The sequence below is a fragment of the Symphalangus syndactylus genome, chromosome 11 (assembly GCF_028878055.3).
Source record: "Symphalangus syndactylus isolate Jambi chromosome 11, NHGRI_mSymSyn1-v2.1_pri, whole genome shotgun sequence".
NCBI classification, from domain to species: Eukaryota; Metazoa; Chordata; class Mammalia; order Primates; family Hylobatidae; genus Symphalangus; species Symphalangus syndactylus.
The window spans coordinates 54,070,761-54,098,303 of record NC_072433.2 but is presented as its reverse complement, the minus strand read 5'-3'; the positions used below and the strand labels follow the sequence as shown (position 1 = coordinate 54,098,303).

Below are 27,543 nucleotides of genomic sequence, written 5' to 3'. Positions count from 1 at the left end.
TTCCCCTTTCTTTGGAAACGTCTCTACCCCCTACTCTCCCTGACCCCAGCCCCAAGCCTTTGAACCCTGCCCTTCCCCACTCCCTGTCCCCTAACCCTGTTCCCTGTGGCTCTTTCTCAACATGGCGCAGCCTCAGTGTCCGTCCGCAGCAGGCTTTTTCTGCACATCGCCGTTCAAGCTCCTTCATAAGCCTTAGTATTTGCGTTCGCAGTCCCTTGCTTTGTTCGTGTTCTGGTTTATCACCTGTCTCTCCCTCGTAGAAAGTAAGCTCCAAGAGGGTTCCTGTGTCTGTTTCCCCTGCTATGTTCTGGCATGGAGAACAACAGCTAGTGCATAGTAAACGCTTAGCAGCTATTAATGCGCCAATGAGAAAGAGAAAGAGCAGACAGCACTTGCCCTGTGTCCAGCACCAGCACTGGAGCTGCCCAGAGCAGCTCTATGCTTGACACACTTCACCTGGTTCTGCTCCTCCCTCACTGGCAGGGCCTCCTCTCTCCAGCTGCACCTTCTCCTTGGCCTCACTGCTCCCCCGAATGGATCACCCTTGGCCTTCACACTCTCCTACTCCTGATCGCCCCTTGGTGGGCACCGGGTGTCCTGGCTCCGGCTCTCCATTCTGGAACCTCTGGGTCTTACTGGCTCATATTGGCAGTCACCGAGCTGCAATTCTATGCCAGAAGCCTCTCGTGTCTTTCTTCCTAATTGCAAGGTCACCACCTTGGTCCCAGCTCCCAATGACCCTCACTTAGGAAAAAATGCCCAACAGATCTCTAGTGTCTAGCTCTGTCTCCCAACCAGGTCACACCTACACTGCTTTGCAAAGATATCTTCTGATAGCACCTGGCAAACAGCACTGCACTTGCTCAAGAACTGTCTGTGGCTCCTCAGTGCTACAGAATGGATCTCAAGCTCTTCTGCTGGCATCTGTGGCCCTCCCAGATTTGACCCCACTTCTCGGCTACATCTGTCTCCCATTCTTCCTTATCTAGTTTTTTTGTTTTGTTTTGTTTTTGTTTTTGAGACAGAATGTCTCACTCTGTCGCCCAGGCTGCAGTGCAATGGCACGATCTCGGCTCACTGCAACTTCCGCCTCCTGGGTTCAAGCGATTCTCCTGCCTCAGTTTCCCAAGTAGCTGGGATTACAGGTGCCCACCACCATGCCCAACTAATTTTTGTATTTTTAGTGGAGACAGGGTTTCATCATGTTGTCTGGGCTGGTCTTGAACTCCTGACCTCAAGTGATCCGCCCGCCTCAGCCTCCCAAAGTGTCTTTTATTCTTTCTATGAAGCAAGACTCCTTTGCTGTTTCCTCTGCCTGAAAATCTCCCCCAACACCAATTCATAGGCTATGGGAAGCACAGCCATCTCCTCCCAGGAGCATTTCCCGGCATATCACCAACCAGCCTAGGTGAGGTGGTGCCTCTGGGCTTCCTCTGTCATAGCGCCAATTAATCTCTTCCCACGTCGAACGTGGGCCCTGACTCAGCTGTATCACTGGAGCCCAGCACAAAAATCCACAGAGGCTTCAAGAGGGTGTTTGCTGAATGAATGAATGAATGAATGAGGTCAGCTTTCCTCATTGTGGAATTCCCTTATTACCTAGCACAGTCCCTTCAACAGAAGGCACTCAACACAGTCACTAACTGCCAATTGTACCTTCTTTTTTGTTTTTCTTTTTGAGACAGAGTCTCACTCTGTCACCCAAGTTGGAGTGCAGTGGCGCAATCATGGGTCACTGCAGTGTCAGTCTCCCTGGCTCAAGTGATCCTCCCGCCATAGCCTCTCAAGTAGCTGAGGCTACAGGCACGCGCCACCACATCTGGCTGATTTTTGTTTTTGTAGAGATGGGGGCCTCACTATGTTGCCCAGGCTGGTCTCAAATGCCTGAGCTCAAGAGATCCTTCCATCTCGGCCTCCCAAAGTGTTGGGATTACAGGCGTGAGCCACCACGCCCAGCATGACTGTGCCTTCTAAGTAAAAACTGGCCAGGCAAGGTGCCTCACACCTGTAATCCCAGCACTTTGGGAGGCAAAGGTGGGAGGATCGCTTGAGCCCAGGAGGTCAAGGCTATAGAGAGCCATGTTAACACCACTGCACTCCAGCCTGGGTAACAGAGTGATACTCTATCTCAAAAAAAGAAGACAAAAGGAAAGGACAAGAAAAGGGGCACTTGCTGGGACTCTCAGTTTTCTGCTCACACTCCCCGACCAGGCTGGGCTGGGACCTGCATCCTGAGTTCCCAGCCCATGTTTTCTGTCCAGATCTGACTTCTCAGAGGAAGTGGTAGAGACATCTGGGCTCTGTGTTCATTTCCAGCCAGGCTGCCATATGGCCGTGAAACCTTGCGAGCATCACGTTATCTCTCTGAGTCTCAGTTTACTTATCTGCAAACACGGTTATTGATATCCATGCCCTGGCTCCCTGGGAGGCTTCTTTACACTTTCTAAAGTGTAGACCATCCACAGTAATTCACTCTTTCAACAAATGTATATTGCACAATTACTATGTCATACATCTTGTTAAAATGTCAGTCTCCATGGTAACCCTTTGAGGTAGATATTATTCATCTTCATGTTACAGAGGAGGCACTGAGACTGAGAGAGTTCACGTGACTTACCAGCTGTGCCTGGGGTAAGTTGCAGAGACTAGTTTTTGTTTTGTTTTGGTTTTTTGAGACGGAGTCTCACTCAGCCACCCAGGCTGGGGTGCAGTGGCGCAATCTCGGCTCACAGCAACCACCGTCTCCTGGGTTCAAGCAATTCTCCCATCTCAGCCTCCTGAGTAGCTAGGATTACAGGCACCCACCATCATGCCCAGCTAATTTTTGTATTTTAGTAGAGACGGGGTTTCACCATGTTGGCCACTGGTCTTAAAACTCCTGACCTCAGGTGATCTGCCCACCTCGGCCTCCCAAAGTGCTAGGATTACAGGCATGAGCCACCGGGCCGGCTTTTTTTTTTTTCTTTTAAGAAATGGAGTCTTGGCCAGTCGCAGTGGCACATGCCTGTAATCCCAGCACTTTGGAGGGCCAAGGCAGGTGGATCACCTGAGGTCAGGAGTTTGAGACCAGCCTGGCTAACATGTGAAACCCCGTCTCTACTGAAAATACCAAAATTAGTTGGGCATGGTGCCATGCACCTGTAATCCCAGCTACTCAGGAGGCTGAGGCAGGAGAATTGCTTGAACCCGGGAGGCAGAGGTTGCAGTGAGCCGAGATGGCGCCACTGTACTCCACCCTGGGTGACAGAGTGAGACCCTGTCTCAAAAAAAAAAAAAAAAAAAGAAATGAAGTCTTGCTCTGTTGCCCAGACTGTAGTACAGTGGCACAATCATAGCTCACTGTATCCTTGAACTCCTGGGCTCAAGCAGTCCTCCCACCTCAGCCTCCCAAGTGGCTGGGACCACAGGCACGATGTGCCACTATGCCTGGTTCATTTTTTTTTTTTTTTTTTGGTAGAGATAGGATTTCACTATCTCTAGATAGTGATATCCTAGATATCTAGATATCGCTAGACAGCCTGTTGCTCAGGCTGGTCTGAACTCCTGGACTCAAACGATCCTCCCTCCTTGGCCTCCCAACAGAGGCTGGATTTGTGCCACCTGCATCTATTCTACTCCCATCCACTCCAGTGTCTGGGTCCCCTGCTGATGACAATTAGCCAGGGTTTGACCACGCCCTCCATGTAGGTCTCCTCCCCAGGCCTTGGTCCCCCTCAGCATCTGCATCTGAAATAGATAAGGAGTGGCTAGTTCCTGAGATAATATAAAGGTCTCTGTTGCACCTGATATTCAGATAACACTTTGAAATGAGTCCAGGATCTCACTGTCTTCTTTTTTTTTTTTTTTTTTTTTTTAACAAAAGACTGGGGAGAGGGGTGGCAAGTCTAATCTATTCGAATCTTTACAGGCACTTTTCTTTTTACAAGTTGGAAACTTGAGGGATCCTTGAGGAAAGCCCAGGGCATGAATTTCAGTTCCGGAGTCCCCGACTCAGTGGCCCACCTCAGGGCTCCGTCAGTCCTTCGTGCCAAGGTCAGGCTCAACTCCAGCCTGCGGTGCCACTCAGCCGCACTCCTCGAAGATGTCTGGGTAGTGCCGGAAGAGCACAGGCGGGTCCCGGTCACCTCGGACGGGGGCCCGAGGCACAGCCCGGATCCCAGGCCTCCGGCCCCGCCGCCCCCCGGAGCAGGAGCGGTGGATCCACTGGTGCGCTTCCACTGCGAACTTCCTCTTGAAGCGCATCCCACACTCGGGGCAGGGGAAGGGCCGCTCCCCCGAGTGCATGCGCCTGTGGCTGACCAGCAGCGAGGGGTAGGTGAAGCGGCGGCCGCAGTCCGTGCACACGTGGCGCCGCTGGCCGGCCTGAGCATCCACGCTGGGTATGGGTGCCGGGGGCTGTGCTCCTGTGGTCGGGTCCCAGGCAGCATTTTTGGGTGGCTGTGCCCGTGCCGGGGCCACGCTAATAGCTGGGTCAGGGTTGCGTTCCACCAGCACTTCAGGACTCTCCTTCACAGGGGCCTTTCTAGGCCCTTTGGCTCTTGGGACTTCCTCGGGTTCCTCTTCCTTCCTGTTTGGGACATCTCCTGGGAAACCGGAATTAAGTTACACTTACAAACACTTTTGCACAGACTGTCTCTCAGGTTATAGAATGCTTTTCACTTAAGGCAGTGAAGGAAGTTCTGTCCAGTGATTAACACACAGGCTTTAGAACAAGGTAAACAGGATTCAGATCTCCTAAAAGTGACTTATCTGAGACTTGGTTCCTTATGCATCAAATGGGAATAATAATGGCTTTTGACTTCACAGCGTTGCTGGTTTAACTGAGTAGATGCATGTTAAGCACTTAGGAAGTGCTCAGGAAGCAGGGGCTATTATTTATTTATTTATTTATTTATTTATTTATTTATTTATTTATTTATTTTTGAGACGGAGTCTCACTCTGTCACCCAGGCTGGAGTACAGTGGCACAATCTCAGCTCACTGCAACCTCCGCTTCCCAGGTTCACGTGATTCTCCTGCCTCAGCCTCCCGAGTAGCTGGGATTACAGGAGCCCACCACCACGCCCGGCTAATTTTTGTATTTTTAGTAAAGACGGGGTTTCGCCATGTTGGCCAAGCTGCACTTGAACTCCTGACCTCAGGTGATTCATCCCGCCTCAGCCTCCCAAAGTGCTGGGATTACAGGCATGAGCCACCGCACCCAGCCACGCAGGGGCTATTATTAGTGAGGTTCCTCCATTTTTTGTAAGGTGAGGCTCTTTTACACGTGAGGAAACATTTGCTCAAGGTCACTCCACTGGGGGATGGGGAAGGGAGAAAAGCCAAGTTGTCAATGACTGGGCATTTTTTCTTGTGCCACTTTGCCTCACTTGAGGAATGTGAAAGGCAGACCTGAAGGCACTTCCATTCTTGGGGAGTTTTAGTTATTCCTGAAAGAGGGAGAATGAGCTGGCCGGGCACAGTAGCTCACGCCTTTAATCCCAGCACTTTGGGAGGCCAAGGCGGGCAGGTCACATGAGATCAGGAGTTCGAGACCAGCCTGGCCAACATGATGAAACCCTGTCTCTACTAAAAATACAAAAATTAGCCGCGTGTGGTGGCGTGTGCCTGTAATTCCAGCTACTCGGGAGGCTGAGGTGGGAGAATCGTTTGAACCCAGGAGGCGGAGGTTGCCGTGAGCCGAGATTGCACCACTGCACTCCAGCCTGGGCTACAGAGCGAGACTCCCTCTCAAAAAAAAAAAAAAAAAAAAGAGAGAAAGAGAGAAAATGAGAGAAACCTAGAAGCCCAAGCATGTTGGACTGGGCTCCCAGTCCTCACAGGACCGCTGTCCTATGTTCTGAAAACTTTGTACCAGGTCTGCCTTCTTTACTCCTCTAGTACCCAACTCAGTTGAATTTCTTTAGGGATGCTGGAAGTGGGGGCCTGAAAAGAAACTCTGCTAGACAGGAAGCCCTGGAAAACCAAGTGGGGGGACCCGGGACTATCCCTCACCTCTCCGAGCTCCTCCCAGTCTTTCCCCCTTCTCAGGATCCTGGGCGGCGGGGCTCCAAGCCTCACTCTCCTGTTCCATCCAAGAGATGAGGGCTGGTTTGGGGCCTGGGAATCCTGGGAGAGAACAGGGATCACAGCGCGGGCCTGAGAGGCCATCATGGGAAGATGGCATTCCCCTCCAGGCTGAGGGCACCCCCTCGGAGCTTATACTCAATCTGGACGGGGGTGCAGTGCTGCTGCCTGAATGAAGTGGATGCGGGTGCAAACACTCCCGAGGGGGTACCTGAAGCCCTGGGAACGGGAGGTGGCTGCTGGTGTTGGTGCAAGAGTGCGGGATTAGGGCTCACAGTCCTCTCGGCCCTTCTACATCATCTCCCCTGTGAACCCGGTGAAGGAGGAGGGGGCTCGGACCCGGGGCTCTCACCGAGCGCGCCCAGGTGGCCGTAGGTCTCCCGCATCACGTCCCGGTACAGAGCCCTCTGCGCGGGCCGCAGACAGCCCCACTCCTCCGGGGAGAAGTACACGGCCACGTCCGCGAAGCTCACAGCCCCGGGCTTCCTGCAACCAGGCCGGGTCTCCCCGGGCCTCGGCGCCAGGAGCAGGGCTGGGGGCGGCGCCATGGGGCCTCGCAGCCCTGATCGGCGGCCGCCAGGTCCCTGGAGCCGCCGCCTCCCCGCTCCCGGCCTCAGCTGTCGTTGTCCACAGGAAGGGCGGCCCCGCCCAGCCGTGGCGTCCGAACGCAGCCGAGGCAACCGAAGTAGCAGGGACTGGCTGCTAGGGATTCGAAGATTCTGATAGGGACAAATATAATTCCTCAGTGTTTATTCACTTCATGGCCGCTTGGACAGAGATACCCGGGTTAAGGGACCCGGAAGGTGCCTTCAGAAAATATGGCGACCACCTAGCTTCAATTGGCACAGGCTGCTCTTAAGGGCGCCATTCTTTGACCATATCAAATATGGAGCCTTTCTGACTTCTCTGGCCTCATGGTCACACTTGCCCTTAAATAAAGCCGCTTCGCTGCTTTTTCTAGTGGGGGAGGCGGGGTGTCTGGGAAGTAGAGGAGACGCTTCTTGCCTTCAAGAAAGATGTACGGGCCCAAAGCTTCACTTACCCCTCTGTACCCGCAATACGCAACGGCAGGTGATTGGCGACGATCCCGAAAGAAGCTGCGCGGTGATTGGCCTGGGACTGGCGGGGCATTTGAAGGAACCCCGCGGTCCTGAAGCCTCTGTTGACAGACTGGAGCGCAGCGGGGACCTCGGCATCTGCGGTGCTCGGGATTGTGTCCCCTACGGTCTCTTACCGTGCCTCCCGATGGCGGGAGCTGGAATTTGGTCCCCAGACTCCTTGGGAAGACGCGCACACCCGCGGTAGAAGCAGGTGCGTGTTTTACAGTAGCTTAGCTGCGGAGTCCACCCAGCCTCTGGCATCCGCAGCTCGGCTTGTTCAGGCTCTAGACCGAAGCTGCAGGCGAAGGAACGTGCTTGGTGAGGATGGAATCGGAATGGGGAAGTTTTAAATTAAATTGTAATTGTTGGCCGGGCGCGGTGGCTCACGCCTGTAATTCCAGCACTCTGGGAGGCCGAGGCGGGCGGATCACGAGGTCAGGAGATCGAGACCATCCTAGCTAACATGGTGAAACTCTGTCTCTACTAAAAATACAACAAATTAGCTGGGTGTGGTGGCGGGCGCCTGTAGTCCCAGCTACTCGGGAGGCTGAGGCAGGAGAATGGCGTGAACCCGGGAGGTGGAGCTTGCAGTGAGCCGAGATCGCACCACTGCACTCCAGCCTGGGCAACAGAGCGAGACTCCGTCTCAAAAAAAATAAAAAAATAAATTGTAATCGTTGCTAACATACATGAATTTATTTTTTGTTTGTTTAGAGACAAAAGTCTTGCTCTGTGGCCCAGCAGTGCTATCCTAGCTCACTGCAGACTCGACCTCCCGGGCTGAAGCGATCTTCTCACCTCAGCTTCCCGACTAGCTGGGACCACAGGCGCACACCCCATGCTTGGCTAATTTTTAAATTTTAAAACAGAGACAGGGTCTTGCTATGTTGCCCAGGCTGGTCTGGAACTCCTGGCCTCAAGCAATTCTCCTGCCTCGGCCTCCCAAAGTGTTGTGATTACAGGCATGCGCCACGGTTCCCGGCCATTTCTACTTTTTCTTTGAGAAGGAGTTTTACTCTTGTTGCCCAGGCTGGAAGTGCAATGGCGCTATCTCGGCTCACCGCAACCTTCGCCTCCCGGATTCAAGCGATTCTCCTGCCTCAGCCTCCCAAGTAGCTGGGATTACAGGCATAAGCCACCATGCCCGTCTAATTTTGTATTTTTAGTAGAGACGGGGTTTCTCCATATTAGTCAGGCTGGTCTCGAACTCCCGACCTCAGGTGATCCTCCCGCCTCAGCCTCCCAAAGTGCTGGGATTACAGGCGTGAGCCACCGCGCCCGGCCCTGCCATTTCTACTTATTTACGTTGTTCCAAATTACCAAAGATAGCATCAACTTTCCAATCCTATTTTTTTTTTCCTGGGAAACCTTCCTCCTTTAGCCTTCAGTCTCCTCTCTAAACTGGGTTGGGCCTCAGTTCTTCTCATACGGGGTCTCCCCTTCCTGCTGTCCTGGCTTGTATCCTCCACTTCCTAGATTTAAGGTTTTTATTTTTCAGCCAAGATGGGTCATCGTCATGGCTGGCGGCATTGGACTGTAAATATTAGTTGCCTTCATCCCCACATTTGGAATATACCTGCAATCACACAGGATGCAGAATACTGTTTGCTAAGCGTGGGGCTGGTTGCTGGAGATAACAAGCAAGGCCTACCAGGTCCCTGCTGTCATTCTGGCTCTAGATCTACTTGCTTAGCTCCCCTGCCAGCCCTAGTATATCGAGCCTTCCTTTTTATTCAATAATGTTCTTTATTGCTGACTTTTCAGTCAAGATTTCTTTGTATTTTCTGGCCTACCCTTGCTGTTTTTCACCTGAAATACTTTTTGGCTTTTAGTGTGACTCCTGCTGATCTCATATGCATATATTATTAATTGATTAATTATTAATTGTTAATAATTACATATTATTAATATGCTTATATTATTACCTTGAGTTCTGGAACTGCCTCACTGCACTCCACGTGGTGAATACTATAGAAATTAAGTAAGGAAAAATAAATCCTCAGAAACGAGTATTTTTTTAATTTTGAAAATATTTTAGGCCTGGCCCAGTTGCTCACACCTGTAATCTCAGCACTTTGGGAGGCTGAGGTGGGCAGATTGCTTTAGGCCAGAAGTTAGAAACCAGCGTGGGCAACATGGTGAAACTCCATCTCTACTAAAAATACAAAAATTGGCCAGGTCTGGTGGTGCACACTTGTAGTCCCAGCTACTCAGGAGGCTGAGGCACAAGAATTTCTTGAACCCAGGAAGCAGAGGTTGCAGTGAGCAAGATCATGCCACTGCACTCCAACCTGGGCGACAGAGTGCGACCCTGTCTGAAAAAGAAAAAAAAATTGGGCTGGGCACAGTGGCTCGTGCCTGTAATCCCAACACTTTGGGAGGCCAAGGCAGGGGGATCACCTGAGGTCAAGAGTTCGAGACCAGCCTGGCCAATATGGGAAAACCCCGTCTATACTAAAAATACAAAAATTAGCTGGGTGTGGAGTCAGATGCCTGTAGTCCCAGCTACTCAGGAGGCTGAGGCACAAGAATGGCTTGAACTCGGGAGGCGGAGGTTGCAGTGAGCCGAGATCATGCCATTGCACTCCAGCCTGGGTGACAGAGCAAGACTCCGTCTAAAAAAAAAAAAAAGAAAAAGAAAAACAAACAAAACAAAAAATATATTGATACACAACATTTTTACATATTTATGGAGTTCATGTGATATTTTGCTTTGCTTCATACTTAGAATGTACAATAATCAGGTCAGGATATTTAAGGTATCAATCACTTTGAGTATTTAACATTTCTATGTGTTGGGAAAATTTCAAGTCCTCTCTTCTAGCTATGGAAATTTACAGTACTTTGTTGACTATAGTCACCCTACTCTGCTATTGAACATTACAAGTTATCCCTTCTTCCTGAGGGTATGTTTGTACCCATTACTCAACTTCTCTTCATCCACCTCTCCCACCCACATACACCCTTCCAATCTCTGGTATCATTCTACTCTCTATCTCCCTGAGATCAACTTTTCTAGCTCCCACATGTAAGTGAGGACATGTGATATTTGCCTTTCTGTGTCTGGCTTATTCACTTAACATAATGACCTCCAGTTCCATCCATGCTGTAAACGTGATTTCATTTTTTATGGCTGAAGTCCACTGTGTATATATATCATATTTTCTTTATTAATTTGTCCACTGATCAACACTTAGGTTTATTCCATATCTTTGTCATTGCAAACACAGCTCTACAGTAAACACAGAGATGCAGGTTATCTTTTTTATATACTGATTTCTTTTCCTTTGGATAAATTCCAGGTAGTAGGATTGCTGGATCACATGGTAGTTCTTTTTTTTTTTGAGACGGAGTTTTGCTTTTGTTGTCTAGGTTGGAGTGCAATGCCCTGGTCTCGGCTCATTGCAGCCTCTGCCTCCCAGGTTCTAGTGATTTTCCTGCCTCAGCCTCACAAGTAGCTGGGATTACAGGCACCCTCCATCACGCCCAGCTAAATTTTGTATTTTTAGTAGAGAAGGGGTTTCACCATGTTGGCTAGGCTATTGTGAACTTCTGATCTCTGGTGATCGACCAGCCTCGGCCTCCCAAAGTGCTGAGATTACAGGTGTGAGCCACCATGCCCAGCCCACATGGTAGTTCTGTTTTTGTTTTTTGAGACATCTCCATATTGTTTGCAATAGTGGCTGTACTAACTTACATTCCCACTAACAGTGTGTAGGAGTTCCCTTCTCTTTTTTTTTCTTTTTTGGAGAAGGAGTTTCACTCTTGTCGCCCAGGCGGGAGTGCAATGGCGCAATCTTGGCTCACTGCAACCTCTGCCACCAGGGTTCAAGCGATTCTCCTGCCTCAGCCTCCCGAGTAGCTGGGATTACAGGCGCATGCCACCACTCCTGGCTAATTTTGTATTTTTAGTAGAGATGAGGTTTCTCCATGTTGGTCAGGCTGGTCTTGAACTCCGGACCTCAGGTGATCCGCCCACCTCAGCCTCTCAAAATGCTGGGATTACAGGCGTGAGCCACTGCTCCTGGTCAAGAGTTGCCTTCTCTTGGCATCCTTGCCAATACCTGTCATGTTTTGTCTTCTTAATAACAGCCATTCTAACTAAGGTACGATAATACCTCATTGTGTGCTTTTTTGTTTTTGAGTCAGAGTCTCGCTCTGCAGCCTAGGCTGGAATGCAGTGGCGCAACCTCAGCTCACTGCAGTCTCCCCCTCCTGGGTTCAAGCGATTCTCCTGCCTCAGCCTCTTGAGTAGCTGGGATTACACATGTGCACCACCATGCCCAGCTAATTTTTGTATTTTTAGTAGAGATGGAGTTTCGCCATGTTGGGAAGGCTGGACTCAAACTCCTGACCTCAGGTGATCCGCCCACCTCAGCCTCCTAAACTGCTGGGATTATAGGCGTGAGCCACCAGGCCGGCTTCATTGTAGTTCTGATTTGCATTTCCCTGATGATTAGTGGTGTTGAACATTTTTTCATGTACCTGTTGACCATTTGCATGTTTTATTTTGATTCTCCTTCTGATTATTATTAATTATCGTTATTATTGAGACAGGTTCTCACTCTGTCACACAGGCTGGAATGCAGTGGTAGGATCACAGCTCACTGCAGCCTCAACCTCCCTGGGTTCAGGTGATCCTCCCACCTCAGCCTTCAAATCGTTGGAACTAGAAGTGTGCAACACCATGCCTGCCTAATTTTCATTTTTGTAGAGATGGGGTCTCTCCATGATGCCCAGGCTGGTCTGGAACTCCTGGGCTCAAGTGATCCTCCCACCTCAGCCTCCCAAAGTGCTAGGATTACAGGTGTGGGCCACCATGCCCAGCCTATTATTGTCATTTTGAAACAGAATCTCACTCTGTCACCCAGGTTGGAGTGCAGTGGCAAGATCAAAGCTCACTGCAGCCTGGAACTCTTGGGCTCAAGTGATCTATACTCCCACTTCCACCTCCTGAGTAGCTAAGACTACAGGTGAGTGGCTATTTGGATTCTCCTTTTAAACAGAGTAGCAACTTGAACCAAAAATACTTTTGTTTCTTCAGATCCTATGTTGTAAATCACTTCTCTTTGAACTAAGTATGCAGAAGACTTAAGAAGATGAAGCTGAACAATAAAAATCTTAACTAAACAGATTGAAAGAAACATTTTTTTTTTTTTTTTTTGAGATGGAGTCTCACTCTGTCGCCAGGCTGAAGTGCAGTAGCGTGATCTCGGCTCACTGCAACCGCCAACTCCCTGGTTCAAGTGATTCTCTTGCCTCAGCTTCCTGAGTAGCTGGGATTACAGGCACGTGCCACCACACCCAGCTAGTTTTTGTATTTTTAGCAGAGACAGGGTTTCGCCATGTTGGCCAGGATGCTCTTAATCTCCTGACCTCGTGATCCTCCTGCCTTGGCCTCCCAAAGTGCTGGGATTACAGACATGAGCCACTGCACCCGGCCTGTTTTTTTTTTTTTTTAGACAGAGTCTCACTCTGTGGCCAAGGCTGGAGTGCAGTGGTACAATCTCGGCTTACTGCAACCTCTGCCTCCCAAGTTCAAGCAATTCTCATGCCTCAGCCTCCCAAGTGGCTGAGAACACCACAACCTGCTAATTTTTGTATTTTTAGTAGAGATGGGGTTTTGCCATGTTGGCCAGGCTGGTCTCAAACTCCTGGCTTCAAGTGATCCACCGTCCTCGGCCTCCCAAAGTGCTGGGATTACAGGTATGAGCCATAGCACCAGGCCTGAAACAAACTTTCAAGTAAGACTAAAACTGTTCCATCTCAAGTAGCTGATGAGTTGTTTTTCCTGCCATTCATTATAAAAATACAAAAATTGGCCAGGCACAGTGGCTAACACCTGTAATCCTACCACTTTGGGAGGCTCAGATAGACAGATCACTTGAGCCCATGAGTTCAAGACCAGCCTGGGCAAAACCCCATCTGTACAAAAAATACAAAAATTAGCCAGGCATAGTGGCATGTGCCTGTAGTCCCAGTTACTCAAGAGGCTGAGATGAGAAAGAGAAACACCTGAGCCCAGGAGGTCGAGGCTGCAGTGAGCCGTGACTGTGCCACTGCATTCCAGCCTAGGCTATAGTGAGACCCTGTCTCAAGAAATAACAAGAACAACAAAATGCTCTTGCTTTCAAATTATTTTATTGCCCCTCAAATTGTAAATGTTTCTTCAAGACTCTTGATCAGATTATTAGAAGTCACAAAACATAGAGGAGATGACCGGGCTTCAATAGACTTGTCAATAACAGAGTACAACTGAACTTTAAGTGGGAGCTGAAGTTTCTTTCTTTCTTTTTTGAGACAGAGTTCCGCTCTTGTCGCCCAGGCTGGAGTGCAATGGCATGATCTTGGCTCACTGCAACCTCCGCCTCCCAGGGTCAAACGATTCTCCTGCCTCGGCCGCCCGAGTAGCTGGGATTACAGGCATATGCCACCATGCCTGGCCAATTTTGTATTTCTTTTTTTTAGTAGAGACAGGGTTTCTCCATGTTAGTCAGGCTGGTCTCAAACTCCTGACCTCAGGTGATCTGCCCACCTTGGCCTACCAAAGTGCTGGGATTACAGGCGTGAGCCACCGCGCCTGGCTCTTTTTATTTAATAGTGTCTTGCTCTGTTACTCAGACTGAAGTGGCGCCATCATAGCTTACTATAGCCTCAAACTCCTGGGCTCAAGCTGTCCTCCTTCTTCAGCCTCCCCCACCATGCTCGGCTAATTTTTAAAATTTTTAGTAGAAATGAGGTCTTGCTGTTTTCCAGGCTCGTCTCAAACTCCCAAACTCATGCAATCCTCCTGCCTCAGCCTCCCAAAGTGCTGGGATTATAGGTGTGTAATCAGCTAAGAGCTGAAGTTTCTTGCATAAAACTCAGCTGTATGCTGAAGTGTTTAGAAGTGAAATGTAATGATGTCTGCAACTTACTTTGAAATACATTAATAAAATGGATAAATGCATGGATAGAGGGATAGATACGCAGATTGACATGTGTAAAACAAATAGAGAAAAATGTTATTTGTAGAATATAGGTGATGCTAAAGACCACACAGCCAGTGCAGACTGAGCCAAGCTAGGAATCCAGGTCTACCAATTCAGGACAGGCTATGTGGTGAAGTAAAGATAACACCCAGTTCCCAGTTTTTGTTTCTGTTTTTGTTTTGAGACAGAGTCCTGCTTTGTAGCCCAGGTTGGAGTGCAATGGAGCGATCTCAGCTTACTGCAACCTCTGTCTCCCAGGCTCAGGTCATCCTCTTGCCTCAGCCTCCTGAGTAGCTGGGACTACAGGCATGTGCCACCACGCCTGGCTAATTTTTTGGTAGAGATGGGGTTTCACTATATTGCCAGGCTGGTCTCAAACTCCTGACCTCAAGTGATTAACCAGCCTCAGCCTCACAAAATGCTGGGATTACAGGTGTGAGCCACTGCGCCCAGCCCCAGTTCCCATTAATAATTATCTTGGAACCCAAGGATTCAAAGAAGCAGTCTTTTCAGAGAGATATTTGAGTCACTGACCACCAGTCCTGGAATGCAGAAATGCTTAGTCCCACCTACCTCTTTTGTTCATTCCTTCAAAAGTTTCCTCTTCAAAAGTAGGGCTAGCAGATCTAAATGGGCCAGAAAGAATTCTCTTTAACTGTTGTTTTTTGTTTTGTTTTGTTTTTTGAGACTGGAGTCTTGCTCTGTTGCCCAGGCTGGAGTGCAGTGGCACGATCTTGGCTCACTGCAAGCTCCGCCTCCTGGGTTCACGCCATTCTCCTGCCTCAGCCTCCCCAGTAGCTGGGACTACAGGTGCCCGCCACCACACCCGGCTAATTTTTTGTATTTTTAGTAGAGATGGAATTTCACCCTGTGAGCCAGGATGGTCTTGATCTCCTGACCTCGTGATCCGCCCGCCTCGGCCTCCCAAAGTGCTGGGATTACAGGCATGAGCCACCACACCAGGCCTTTTTTTTTTTTTTTTTTTGAGATAGAGTCTTGTTCTGTTGCCCAGGCTGGAGTGCAATGGCGCTATGTTGGCTCACTGCAACCTCCACCTCCTGGGTTCAAGCCATTCTTCTGCCTCAGCCTCCCAAGAAGCTGGGATTACAGGTGCATGCCACCACGCCCGGCTAATTTTTTTTTTTTTTTTTTTTTGAGACAGAGTCTCACTCTGTCACCCGGACTGGAGTGCAGTGGCACGATCTCAGCTCAGTGCAAGCTCTGCCTCCCGGGTTCACACCGTTCTGCCTCAGCCTCCCAAGTAGCTGGGACTACAGGCGCCCGTCACCACGCCTGGCTAATTTTTTTGTATTTTTAGTAGAGACGGGGGGTTTCACCATGTTAGCCAGGATAGTCTCGATCTTCTGACCTCCTGATCTGCCTGCCTCGGCTTCCCAAAGTGCTGGGATTACAGGTGTGAGCCACCATGCCCGGCCGTTTTTTTGTTTGTTTGTTTTGGTATTTTTAGTAGAGATGGGGTTTCACCATATTGGCCAGGCTGGTCTTGAACTCTTGACCTTAAGTGATCCACCCTCCTCAGCCTCCCAAACTGCTAGGATTACAGGCGTGAGCCACCGCACCCGCCCTTCTTAACTGTTGACATACAAGCATTACAGTAAAAATTAGACTGGAAAGACTATGCCTTGATTTCAACTTTAATCACAATTAATTTATTCTTTCTTTTTTAAAAAAAAGTGTAATCCCAGCACTTTGGGAGGCCAAGTCGGGTGGATCACCTGAGGTCAGGAATTGGAGACCAGCCTGGCCAACATGGTGAAACCCGTCTCTAGTAAAAATACAATTAGCCAGGCATGGTGGTGGGTGCCTGTAATCCCAGCTACTCAAGAGGCTGGGGCAGGAGAATTGCTTGAACCTGGGAGGTGGAGGTTGCAGTGAGCCAAGATCATGCCATTGCACTGCAGCCTGGGCAACAAGAGCGAAACTCCATCTCAAAAAAAAAAAAAGAGGCCGGGTGCAGTGACTCACGCCCGTAATCCCAGCACTTTGGGAGGCCAAGGCGGGAGGATCACGAGGTCAGGAGATCGAGACCATTCTGGCTAACACGGTGAAACCCCCCCCCCGTCTCTACTAAAAATACAAAAAATTAGGCGTGGTGGCGGGTGCTTTTAATTCCAGCTACTCAGGAGGCTGAAGCAGGAGAATGGCGTGAACCCGGGAGGTGGAGCTTGCAGTGAGTGTAGTTTGGGCCACTGCACTCCAGCCTGGGCGACAGACAGACTCTGTCTCAAAAAAAAGAATCCTCCAGCATTATATTATATCTCCAGCTACTGTGGCCCAAGAATATATCTTTATCAAAAAATACAAAATCCAGGGAACATGCAAATATCTGAAGAAGAAAAAAACACTGCAATCACTAATGCATACAGTGAAGAGTTGGCCCAGTTCCAGAGTCCATTAGGTTTGATAGTTTGTGCACTTGCTGAATGAAAGCGGGGCGGGAGAGCTCCCCACCTGAGGCCACTGTCCTCTCTATGGCCACCTCTAGGTCTTCAAGACCAAGGAACATCTACACTCCAGGTGTCTCCTTGCCAGATGTTTCACCTGCATTGGTAAAAGGCAGAATCCTCGGCAGGGGTCGGTGGCTCACACTTGTAATCCCAGCACTTTGGGAGGCCGAGGCGGCTGGATCACGAGGTCAGGAATTCAAGACCAGCCTGGCCAAGATGGCGGAATCCCGTCTCTACTAACAGTACAAAAATTAGCTGGGCCTGGTGGCGCATGCCAGCTACTCGGAAGGCTGAGGCAGAGAATTGCTTGAACCCAGGAGGCAGAGGTTGCAGTGAGCCGAGATCACGCCACTGCACTCCAGCCTGGGCGACAGAGCATGACTCCATCTCAAAAAAAAAAAAAAAAGAATCCTGGGATGAGCTCCCCCTGCCACCCGCCGAGGGACAGGCCCGAGGTATCCCCTCTATTCTAGGGGGTCCAGAGTGGGTGCAGCCTCCTTTAATAGGCACTGGAATGTAGGGGACCCCATCTCAGAGGAGTAGGAGAGATACAGGCCAAAAAGTAGAGAGCTACAAGGGAGAGAACAATCATGAAGGAAAAGCCAGTTAGGTGAATGGTTTTCAGTGAAGGATGGGACATGGAACACGTGTGCTGGAGCTTCAGAAAATGGGGTCAACCCCCAGGCACCTTTTCAGATTCCTGCCTCCTTCTCCCTACAGCCCTCTGTGCCCCTACCTCTGCTTTTTTCCTAAGGCAGAACTTTGTTTTCCTCAAACGCCCACTTCCTTTCCTTATCCCCCAAATGCACAAACCTTGCCTCTTCCTCTCTAGGGAAACGCTGACCAGTTTGTGTGAACGCCATCACCCACACTCTTGAAATATATCTGGAAAGTGCCGGAAGTGAACTGGGGGATCCTTGCCTCCCAAAACAGGGACGGGCTCTGAACGCCCCACCACGGCCTGCTGCCACGCGCGCCTCTCGCTGCAGGAGCGGTGGATCCACCGATGGGCTTCCAGGGCGGTCTTGCGCTTGAAGCCTTTCCCACACTGCGCGCAGGGGAAGGGCCGGCTATCGGAGTGAATGCGCCGGTGACTGAGGAGGAGGGAAGAGTAGGTGAAGCGACGGCCGCAGTCAGGACAGGGGTAGGGCTTCTCGCCGGTGTGTGTGCGCCTGTGGATGGCCAGCAGGGAGGTGTAGGCGAAACGGAGGCTGCAATCGGGGCAGCTGTAGGGCTTCTCGCCAGTGTGCTTGCGCTGGTGGATGGCCAGCAGGTAGGGGTAAGTGAAGCGACTCTTGCAGTCTGAGCACGCGTAAGGCTTCTCCCCGGTGTGAGCCCGCCTGTGGATAGCCAAGGAACCCCTCTGGCGGAAGCGGCGCCCGCAGTCGGGGCAGGGGTAGGGCTTCTCGCCGGTGTGGATGAACTGATGCTGGTGCAGGTACCTGCGCTGGGAGAAACGCGCCCGACACTGGCCGCAGGAGAAGGGTCGCTCCCCGGAGTGGACCCGCTGGTGGCTGGCCAGGAGGGAAGGGTAGCTGAAGTTGCGGCCACAGTCTGGGCAAGAGTGGGGCGGTCTTCGGGTCAGAGTGTCCTTGAGCCAGGGATTCATGGGGCTCTGCCTAGGGTTGCATAGCTCTGGGCAGGCGGCGCTGGGCCACCACTCCTTGACAGCCACTTCATGCGCCACCTCTTTTTGTTTTGGACACTTCTTCAGCCTTTCCTTCTCCTCATTCCCATCCCTGGATCCTGAAACAGGGAAGATGATAAAATCAGAAACTCATCCCTGGATCCTGAGACAGGGAAGATGATAAAATCAAAACCAGCATATTCCGGTACCATGTCCTGCCTTGGAAGGCAGCAGGAATGGTTCAGAATATGGCCCCCAGGGAGCACGGCTTAATGATAGGGGCCTCATGAAGCCCTGAAAGCCAGCCTGGAGTAAAAGCAAATGCCATGGTCTGCAGGTTAACACAGGAAGGCCCAGAGCACTGGAGACAATGAAACAGGAATCAGGCCGGGTGCCATGGCTCACACCTGTAATCCAAGCACTTCAGGAGGCCAAGGTGGGAGGATCGCTTGAGGCCAGAAATTCAAGGGACAGTGAGCTGTGATCGGGCCACTGCACTCCAGCCTGGGCAACTCTCTAATAAAAAAAAAAAAAAAATGCTGGGCGTGGTGGCCCACGCCTGTAATCCCAGCACCACTCGGAGGCTGGGGTGGGCAGATCACCTGAGGTCAGGAGTTCGAGACCTGCCTGGCCAACATGGGGAAACCCCGTCTGTACTAAATTACAAAAATTAGCCAGGTGAGGTGGCGGGCGCCTGTAATCCCAGCTACTTGGGAGGCTGAGGCAGGAGAACCCCTGGAACCGGGGAGGTGGGCGCCTGTAATCCCAGCTACTTGGGAGGCTGAGGCAGGAGAATCCCTGGAACCGGGGAGGTGGAGGTTGCAGTGAGCCAACATCGTGCCACTGCACTCCAGCATGGGCGACACAGCAAGACTCAGTCTCAAAAAAAATAAAAAAAGAAAGAGGAGTGAACAACGTTGAACACTTAACTCTGTGTCAGGCTTTGAGGACACAGTGATGGTCCCAGTCCTCATGACTTACCATCCTGAACCTGTTTATGATCCCTTTACAAAACAGCCATTCAATGACCTTCTTTGGTACCAACTCAAATTCTTTTTTGGCACCTTTCCTCTCTGCTCTTACCATCACCAAAAAATCTACACTTGCTGGCAGGGCACGGTGGCTCACTGTAATCCCAGCACTTTGGGAGGCCGAGGCAGGTGGATCACGAGATCAGGAGTTCAAGACCAGCCTGGCTAAGATGGTGAAAGCCCGTCTCTACTAAAACTACAAAAATTAGCCGGGCATGATGGCAGGTACCTGTAATCCCAGCTACTCAGGAGGCTGAGGCAGGAGAATCACTTGAGCCTGGGAAGCAGAGGTTGCAGTGAGCCTAGACCATGCCACTGTACTCCAGCCTGGGCAACAGAGCGAGACTCTGTCTCAAAAAATAAGTCTACACTTGGACTGCCTCACTAGGTTCCACGGGAAGACCTTCTGGGAAAAAGCATTTATTCTGGTATCAGGGCTGTAGGAAAAACATTTCATCTTCATTTAAAAATCTAATTAATGGTGTTATTTACTACACGTGGTTCACATCATTAATATCCAAGAGGAACATGTCTTCATTTTATCCCACAACAAAAATCAAATTACAGGTTTCCCCTTTCCCTTGACCTCCTAGGAAGCTCAAGCTCTATTTTGCATTAAACTGAGGTTTTCCAGTATGGTTAATCGGTTCCATAGATCCCAATTTCGCTGTTCCATCAGGCCATTTTGCAGTGAGAAAAGGACGTTTCTGGGGTAAGGTGCAGGGAGGCAGGATGGGACTTTGGAGGGGGCAGCCTGCGCTGAGGATGTGAGTTGGGGGCGGGGGTTGGGGCTTCTCCACGGCTACCTACTGGGGTTTCAAATGAAGTACCTGCTTCCTGTCCTTGGCCCCTGCTGAAAGCTGCAGAGCTCTCACGGTAGGGATCCTGGGCCTCTGGGCTCCACGCCTCCACTTCTCCTTCCACCCACGAGATAAAAGCGGGTTTGGGACCTGAAAATCCTGCGAAGGAGAAACAATAGGCTCGGCTGAGCGCACGGGAGGGGAGGATGAGGCTGCTCCCTCGGCGCCCCGCTTCCAGCCCACTAGCCTCTGGGGACACCGATCACCGCTTCCCACCGACGACTGGGGGTCCGGGCCTGAGCGCCCGGCCTCACCCAGCGCGCCCAGGTGGCCGAAGGTCTCCCGCATCACGTCCCGGTACAGGGCCCTCTGTGCTGGCCGCAGGCAGCCCCACTCCTCGGGAGAGAAGTACACGGCCACGTCCGCGAAGCTCACGGCGCCTGACCTGCTTTCCCTCGTCCTCCGGGGCCCGGCTTCCCCGGGTACGTGGGCCGGGCGCGGCGCCAGGGGCGGCCCCATGGGAAACCCTTTGTGCCTGGCAAAGGGAGGCTTTCGGGAAAGATAGAGATGCTGGCGCTTTCCTGCCTTTCCTCAGACAAGTCCGTAAGGGACTCCTGCCCTTAACCAAGATGGAACCTTCCTGGAGTCAACACCCCTCGCCTTTCCTCGCTGCCCTTACACACCACGAGGGAAACCAGCGGGAAGGGTGGCCCTGCAACACCACCAACCGATAGATGGCGTACGTTGATTGGACAGTGCCGGGAGGCCAGAGAAGAAGGAAGGCTGTGATTGGGCTTTCTGGAGCGGCCTGTTTGAAAGGCTGAGGGTGAAGGAGCGACAGATCTGAAAATAGCCGGAGCTGAGGGGCCTCAGGGTCTACCCTGACTTGCTTTTCCCGGACGGCCTCCTAGGAGAGAGGCTGTGGCCAGCTGACGCGACTTCCTTCTGCTACTGAGGTGAGAAGCCTCAGGGCAGATGCGGATGTCCAGGGCTTCGAGGTGAATAAAGGTGAAGCGCAAAGCCTTAGGCGGCGTTGCACTGAGTGGGTGAGGGACTGCGGATCCCAGCTCTGAGCTCTGGGTACTCCTGGCAGGGCCAGCCTGAGGGTCTGCGGGAACAGGATCCTACCCAGGATCTAATTTGACCTTTGCTCCGAGGTCACAGATGTCTTTCCTTTTAGAGATGCAGAAGGCTAGGCGCAGAGCCCGGATTCAAAGTCAGCTCCTGGCCGGGCGCGATGGAGCGCGCCGGTGGTCCCAGCTCCTCGGGGGTCTGAGGCAGGAAGATCGCCTGAAGTCGGGAGATGGAGGCTGCTGTTAGTCGAGATCGCGCCCCCGCACTCCAGGCTGGCGACAGAGCTGGGCGCCCATCTCTGAAAACAAACAAAAGTCATCTTCTCGCTTCCGGGTTCGGTTAAGGGCTTAGGGTAAGGCCCTGCACAAAGTACTATTATAATATATATGAATTTATAGTGTTGTAGTAATTTTTTTTTTTTTTTTTTGAGATGGAGTCTTGCTCTGTCTCCCAGGCTGGAGTGCAGTGGTGCGATCTCGGCTCACTGCAAGCTCCGCCTCCCAGGTTCACGCCATTCTCCTGCCTCAGCCTCCCAAGTAGCTGGGACTACAGGCGCCCGCCACCACGCCTGGCTAATTTTTTGTATTTTTAGTAGAGACAGGGCTTCACCGTGTTAGCCAGGATGGTCTTGATCTCCTGACCTCGTGATCTGCCCACCTCGGCCTCTCAAAGTGCTGGGATTACAGGCGTGAGCCACCGCGCCCGGATGTGTTGTAGTAATGTTTAATACTATCTGAGTCCTGTCTCAATCAGAAAACCTGTGTTCAAATTACAGCTGATACTTGAGTAATAAAACTGGGAAACGAATCAGATAATCTCTTAAGACTGTTTTTCGCCGGGCATGGTGGCTCACGCCTGTAATCCCAGCACTTTGGGAGGCTGAGGCAGGTGGATCACGAGGTCAGGAGATCGAGATCATCCTGGCTAACACGGTGAAACCCCGTCTCTACTAAAAATACAAAAAATTAGCCGGACGTGGTGGCGGGCACCTGTAGTCCTGGCTACTCGGGAGGCTGAGGCAGGAGAATGGCGTGAACCTGGGAGGCAGAGCTTGCAGTGAGCTGAGATTGCGCCACTGCATTCAAGCCTGGGTGACAGAGCGAGACTCTGTCTCAAAAAAAAAAAAAAAAAAAAACCGTTTTTCAGCCCTTTCCAACCCAGTATTCATAGAAACAGAAGAGGAACGTTCTAGATGTATAACAAAAAGCTGTCCATCCCCACAGTGAAACCACTTTGAAGACATCACTTTAAAATTCATGTGAATTCGGCCGGGTGTGGAGGCTCACGCCTGTAATCCCAGCACTTTGGGAGGCTGAAGTGTGTGGATCATTTAAAGTCAGCAGTTCGAGACCAGGCAACATGGTGAAACCCCATCTCTACTAAAACAGAAAAATTAGCCAGGTGTGGTAGTGCACCCCTGTAATTCCAGCTACTTGGGGGGCTGAGGCATGAGAATCACTTGAACCTAGGAGACGGAGCTTGCAGTGAGCCGCAGCTTGCAGTGAGCCGCAGTCACGCCACGGCACTCCATACTGGGTGACAGAGTGAGACTCTGTCTCGAAAAAAAAAAAATATGTGAATTCAGTTGGGTGTAGTGGCTCAAGCCTCAGGCCTGTAATCCCAGCACTTTGGGAGGCCGAGGTGGGAGGATCACGAGGCCAGGAGTTCGAGACCAGACTGAACAACATAGCAAGACCTCGTCTCTAAAAAAATAAATAAAAAATAAAAACTCGTGTGAATTTGCATTCTATTTTATAATATAACCAAATGAATCTTGGCCTTCACACCATCTTCTTGGAAACCTCTGCACCATGAGAGCCGAGTGGAGGAAGCGAATGTGCAGGCTGAAGTGCAAAAGAAGAAAGATGAGGCAGAGGTCCAAGTAAACCACAAGCTTATGCACCCATGGAGGCTATAGCAGCAGAAACGTGGAATCCAGAGGCTGGGGATGCTGGTAGTTATTGGGCTGCATGCTACTGTCTAGAGCTTGTTTCAATGCATCTAGAACTTCATCTCCATCTGGTCGCCAAGACCACCTCTGAGACTCACCTTGCTCATAACCAAAACTGCATGTTGGTCCTTTGCTCCAGACCTGTGATATTCTGGACTATTTCTGTGTTCTCTGGTGGCCAAGTGTAACAACCATATAATAAATCACCTCTTCTGCTGTCTTAGCTGAATATATATAACCAAATTCAAAAGAATATATAGTCAAAAGCAAGTTTCTCGGCCGGGCGCGGTGGCTCAAGCCTGTAATCCCAGCACTTTGGGAGGCCGAGGCGGGTGGATCACGAGGTCAGGAGATCGAGACCATCCTGGCTAACACGGTGAAACCCCGTCTCTACTAAAAAATACAAAAAAATTAGCCGGGCGTGTTGGCGGGCACCTGTGGTCCCAGCTACTCGGGAGGCTGAGGCAGGAGAATGGCGTGAACCCAGGAGGTGGAGGTTGCGGTGAGCCGAGACCGCCACCCACTCCAGCCTGGGGGACAGAGAAAGACTCCGTCTCAAAAAAAAAAAAAAAAAAAAAAAGCAAGTTTCTCAAGTGTTATCCTCTTTTACACTACTGGTGGAGTGTGAATTGGTGCAGCCACTTTTGAAAACTGGCAGTACCTACTAAAGCTGAATAGATGACATACCCAGTGATTCCACTCGTAGGTGTATACCCAACAGATATGCATACATATGTTTACTCAAAGACATTTACTCAAATGTTCTCAACACTTACAATGGGTAAAAACTAGGCTGGATGCAGTGGCTCATGCCTGTAATCCCGGCACTTTGGGAGGCCGAGGTCAGCGGATCACCTGAGGTCAGGAATTTGAAATCAGCCTGGCCAACATGGCAAAACCCCATCTAAAAATACAAAAATTAAATGGGCGAGGTGGCAGGTGCCTATAGTCCCGGCTACTCAGGAGGCTGAGGCAGGAGAATCACTTGAACCCAGGAGGTGGAGGTTGCAGTGAGCCGAGATCACACCACTGCACTCTAGCCTGGGTGACAGAGCAAGACTCCATCTCAAAGAAAAAAAAAAGATTCCATTTCTATAGTTTTTCTTTTTAAAAGACTCTGCAAGTATGCTAGGCTGGTGGCTGAGGCCTGTAATATCAGCACTTTGGGAGACTGAGGCTGGATAATCACTTGAGCTTAAGAATTTGAGACCAGCCTGGGCAATACGACACCATCTCTACAAAAACAATTTTTTTAATAAGCTAGGCATGGCTTATTAAAAGTGCACACAGGTGGTGTGCACTTGTGGTCCCAGCTACTCAGGAGGCTGAGATGGGAGAACTGCTTGAGCCCCAGAGATCAAGGCTGCAGTAAGCCATGATCATCATGCCACTGCACTCCAGCCTGGGCAACAGAGCTAGACCTTGTCTCTAAAATTAAAAAAGCATATGTATAAAAACACAAACTACGGCCGGGCACGGTGGCTTATGCCTGTAATCCCAGAACTTTGGGAGGCCAAGGCGAGTGGATCATGAGATCAGGGATTGAAGATCAGCCTGGCCAAGATGGTGAAACCCCATCTCTAGTAAAAATACAAAAAATTAGTGGGGTGTGATGGCGGGCACCTATAATCCCAGCTACTCAAGCAGCTGAGGCAGAGAATTGCTTGAACCCATGAGGTGGAGGTTGCAGTGAGCCGAGATCGCGCCACTGCACTCTAGCCTGAGCAAGACTCTATCTCAAAAACAAAACAAAACAAAACAACAACAACAACAACAAAAATGGCAAACTTAATCCATGCTATTAAAAATCAGAGCCAGGTACAATAATAGATGCTTCTAGGATGCTGATCATATTCTCTTTCTTTCTTTTTTTTTTAGATGAAATCTCCCTGTGTCACCCAGACTGGAGTGCGGCAGTGCAATCTCAGGTCACTGCAACCTCCACCTCCTGGGTTCAGGAGATTCTCGTGCCTCAACCTCTGGAGTACCTGGGATTACAGGCAGGCGCCACCATGCCTGGCTAAGTTTTTTGTATTTTTAGTAGAGATGGGGTCTCACATGTTGCCGAGGCTGGTCTTGAACTCCTGGCCTCCTGTGATCCACTGGCCTCGACCTCCCAAAATTCTGGGATTACAGGCATGAGAATTGCTTGAGCCTGGGAGGCAGAGGTTGCAGTGAGCCAAGATCGTGCCACTGCACTCCAGCCTGGGTAACAGAGTGAGACTCTGTCTCAAAAAAAAAAAAAAAAAAAAAGTTCACACCCCAGTAATTTGCGTATCATAGTAAAAAGTAATCTCTTGGGTCTCATTTTTCACTGTGTTTGGCGCAGTACCATAAACCTTAAATAACACCATAGGACCCATACAAAGTGCCACTAGTGATGCTGGAAGTGCTTCCAAGAAGCAAAGTCATGACATTTCAAGAAAAAGTTGAATTGCTTGGTATGTACCATAGATTGAGGTCTGCAGCTGCAGTTGCCCACCATTTCCAGATAAATTGATCCAGTATAAAAACCACTGTAGCGGCTTGTAGTCCCAGCTACTCGGGAGGCTGAGGCAGAAGAATGGCGTGAACCCGGGAGGCGGAGCTTGCAGTGAGCCGAGATCGCGCCACGGCACTCCAGCCTGGGCGAGAGAGCGAGACTCTGTCTCAAAACAAAACAAAACAAAACAAACCACTGTAGCTGGGCGCGGTGGCTCACACCTGTAATCCCAGCACTTTGGGAGGCCGAGGCTGTGGATCACCTGAGGTTTTCCAGTATGGTTAATCGGTTCCATAGATCCCCTGTAATTCCAGCTACTAGAGAGGGTGAGGCAGGAGAATCGCTTGAACCCAGGAGGCAGAGGCTGCGGTGAGCCAAGATCGCGCCATGGGACTGGGCAACAAAAGTGAAACTCCATCTAAAAAAAAAAAAAAAAAAAGGCACAAAGGACATTTAGTAGTAAGGAAGAGAAGCAAGCACCAGGACTTACAACAGGAAGGGATAAGCTAACTCCACTGTTTTGTGCAGATGCCGTCAGGTTTATGATCAGTACTTCCCTTATCTATAAAGGTGCTTATCCTTGAGCCTTGAAGGGAAAAGAGAAATATTAGCTTGCAGTCTTCTGGGTGTACAACAAAAAAGGCCTGAACAACAATAACATTTTTCTGGATGGAGTACATCTGTGCTTTATCCCTGAAGTCAAGAAGTACCTGGCCAGTAAAGGCCTGCCTTTCTCCATCCCTCTTTACCATCTTATTTTATTTTATTTTTATTTATTTTGTTTGTTTATTTATTTATTTATTTTTGAGACGGAGTCTCACTCTGTCACCAGGCTGGAGTGTAGTGGTGCAATCTCCGCTCACTGCAACCTCCACCTCCCGGGTTCAAGCGATTCTCGTGCCTCAGCCTCCCAAGTAGCTGGGACTAGAGACATGCACCACCACGCCCAGCTAATTTTTGTGCTTTTAGTAGAGACAGGGTTTCACCATGTTGGCCAGGCTGGTCTTGAACTCCTGACCTCAGGTGATCCACCCTCCTTGGCCTCCCAAAGTGCTGGGATTACAGGTGTGAGCCACCGCACCCGGCCAGGACTGCCTTTTAAAGTTATTTTGATATTGGACAATGCCCCTGGCCACCCAGAACCCCATAAGTTCAACACCTTTGGTGGTGAAGTGGCCTACTTACCCCCAAACACAACACTTCCAATTCAGCCTATAGATCAGGTTGTCATAAAGATCTTTAAGGCTCATTACACATGGTACTGTACGGAAAGGATGGTCAACCCTATGGAAGAGAACCCCATCATGAAAGTCTGGAAGGATTACACCATTGAAGACACCATCGTTGTTATAGAAAAAGCTGTGAAAGCTATCAAACCTGAAACAAACTCCTACAGGAGAAAACTATATCCAATAGTGTGACTACTAGAGAAAACTATGCCCAGATATTAGGCGTTACTTCACAGGAAATTATGACAAGAGCCAATCAAGGAAATCACGAAAGAGACTGTGAATATGGCAAAAAAAAAAAAAGATAGGGGGTGAAGGATTTCAAGACATGGATTTTGGAGAAATTGAAGAGCTAATAGACACCATACCAGAGGAATTAGAATACAACTTGGTAGAGATGAATGCTTCTGAACCAGTGCCAGATGATAAGGAAGATGGAAAAGGGGCAGTGCCAGAAAACAAATTGACATTAGACAATCTGGCAGGAGGATTTCCGTCATTTAAGACTGCTTTTGACTTCTTTTATGACTTAGACCCTTCTATGATATGGGCACTGAAACTAAAGCAAACAGTAGAAGAAGGATTGGTACTGTATAGAAATATGTCTAGAGAAGGCCGGGCGCGGTGGCTCACGCCTGTAATCCCAGCACTTTGGGAGGCCGAGGCGGGTGGATCATGAGGTCAGGAGATCGAGACCATCCTGGCTAACTCAGTGAAACCCTGTCTCTACTAAAAATGCAAAAA

At 50.2% G+C, this 27,543-nt stretch overlaps 2 protein-coding genes across 6 annotated transcripts; both read right to left on the bottom strand.

Moving 5' to 3' along the window:
* Positions 1 to 3,828: 3,828 nt before the first annotated feature.
* ZNF688 (zinc finger protein 688) lies at positions 3,829 to 7,461 on the bottom strand. 4 transcript variants are annotated; one of them, XM_055298880.2, is made up of 3 exons: positions 7,109 to 7,461; positions 5,995 to 6,108; positions 3,829 to 4,583 (listed from the first exon to the last, which is right to left on the bottom strand). In XM_055298880.2, the coding sequence occupies exons 1-3, from the start codon at positions 7,260 to 7,262 to the stop codon at positions 4,063 to 4,065; spliced, it is 789 nt and encodes a 262-aa protein (XP_055154855.1). In that variant the 5' UTR covers positions 7,263 to 7,461; the 3' UTR covers positions 3,829 to 4,062. The 4 variants fall into 4 exon arrangements, with proteins under 4 accessions (XP_055154855.1, XP_055154854.1, XP_063468022.1 ...); XM_055298879.2 differs by lacking the exon at positions 7,109 to 7,461 and adding an exon at positions 6,419 to 6,944; XM_063611952.1 differs by lacking the exon at positions 5,995 to 6,108 and having other exon boundaries at positions 7,109 to 7,262.
* A 5,829-nt stretch (positions 7,462 to 13,290) lies between these two features.
* Positions 13,291 to 20,714, bottom strand: ZNF785 (zinc finger protein 785). Of its 2 annotated transcripts, XM_055298857.2 has the most exons (4): positions 20,378 to 20,714; positions 20,094 to 20,222; positions 17,419 to 18,351; positions 13,291 to 14,763 (listed from the first exon to the last, which is right to left on the bottom strand). In XM_055298857.2, the coding sequence occupies exons 1-3, from the start codon at positions 20,580 to 20,582 to the stop codon at positions 17,468 to 17,470; spliced, it is 1,218 nt and encodes a 405-aa protein (XP_055154832.1). In that variant the 5' UTR covers positions 20,583 to 20,714; the 3' UTR covers positions 13,291 to 14,763; positions 17,419 to 17,467. The 2 variants fall into 2 exon arrangements, with proteins under 2 accessions (XP_055154832.1, XP_055154831.1); XM_055298856.2 differs by having other exon boundaries at positions 13,291 to 18,351; positions 20,378 to 20,713.
* Between the last annotated feature and the right edge of the window lie 6,829 nt (positions 20,715 to 27,543).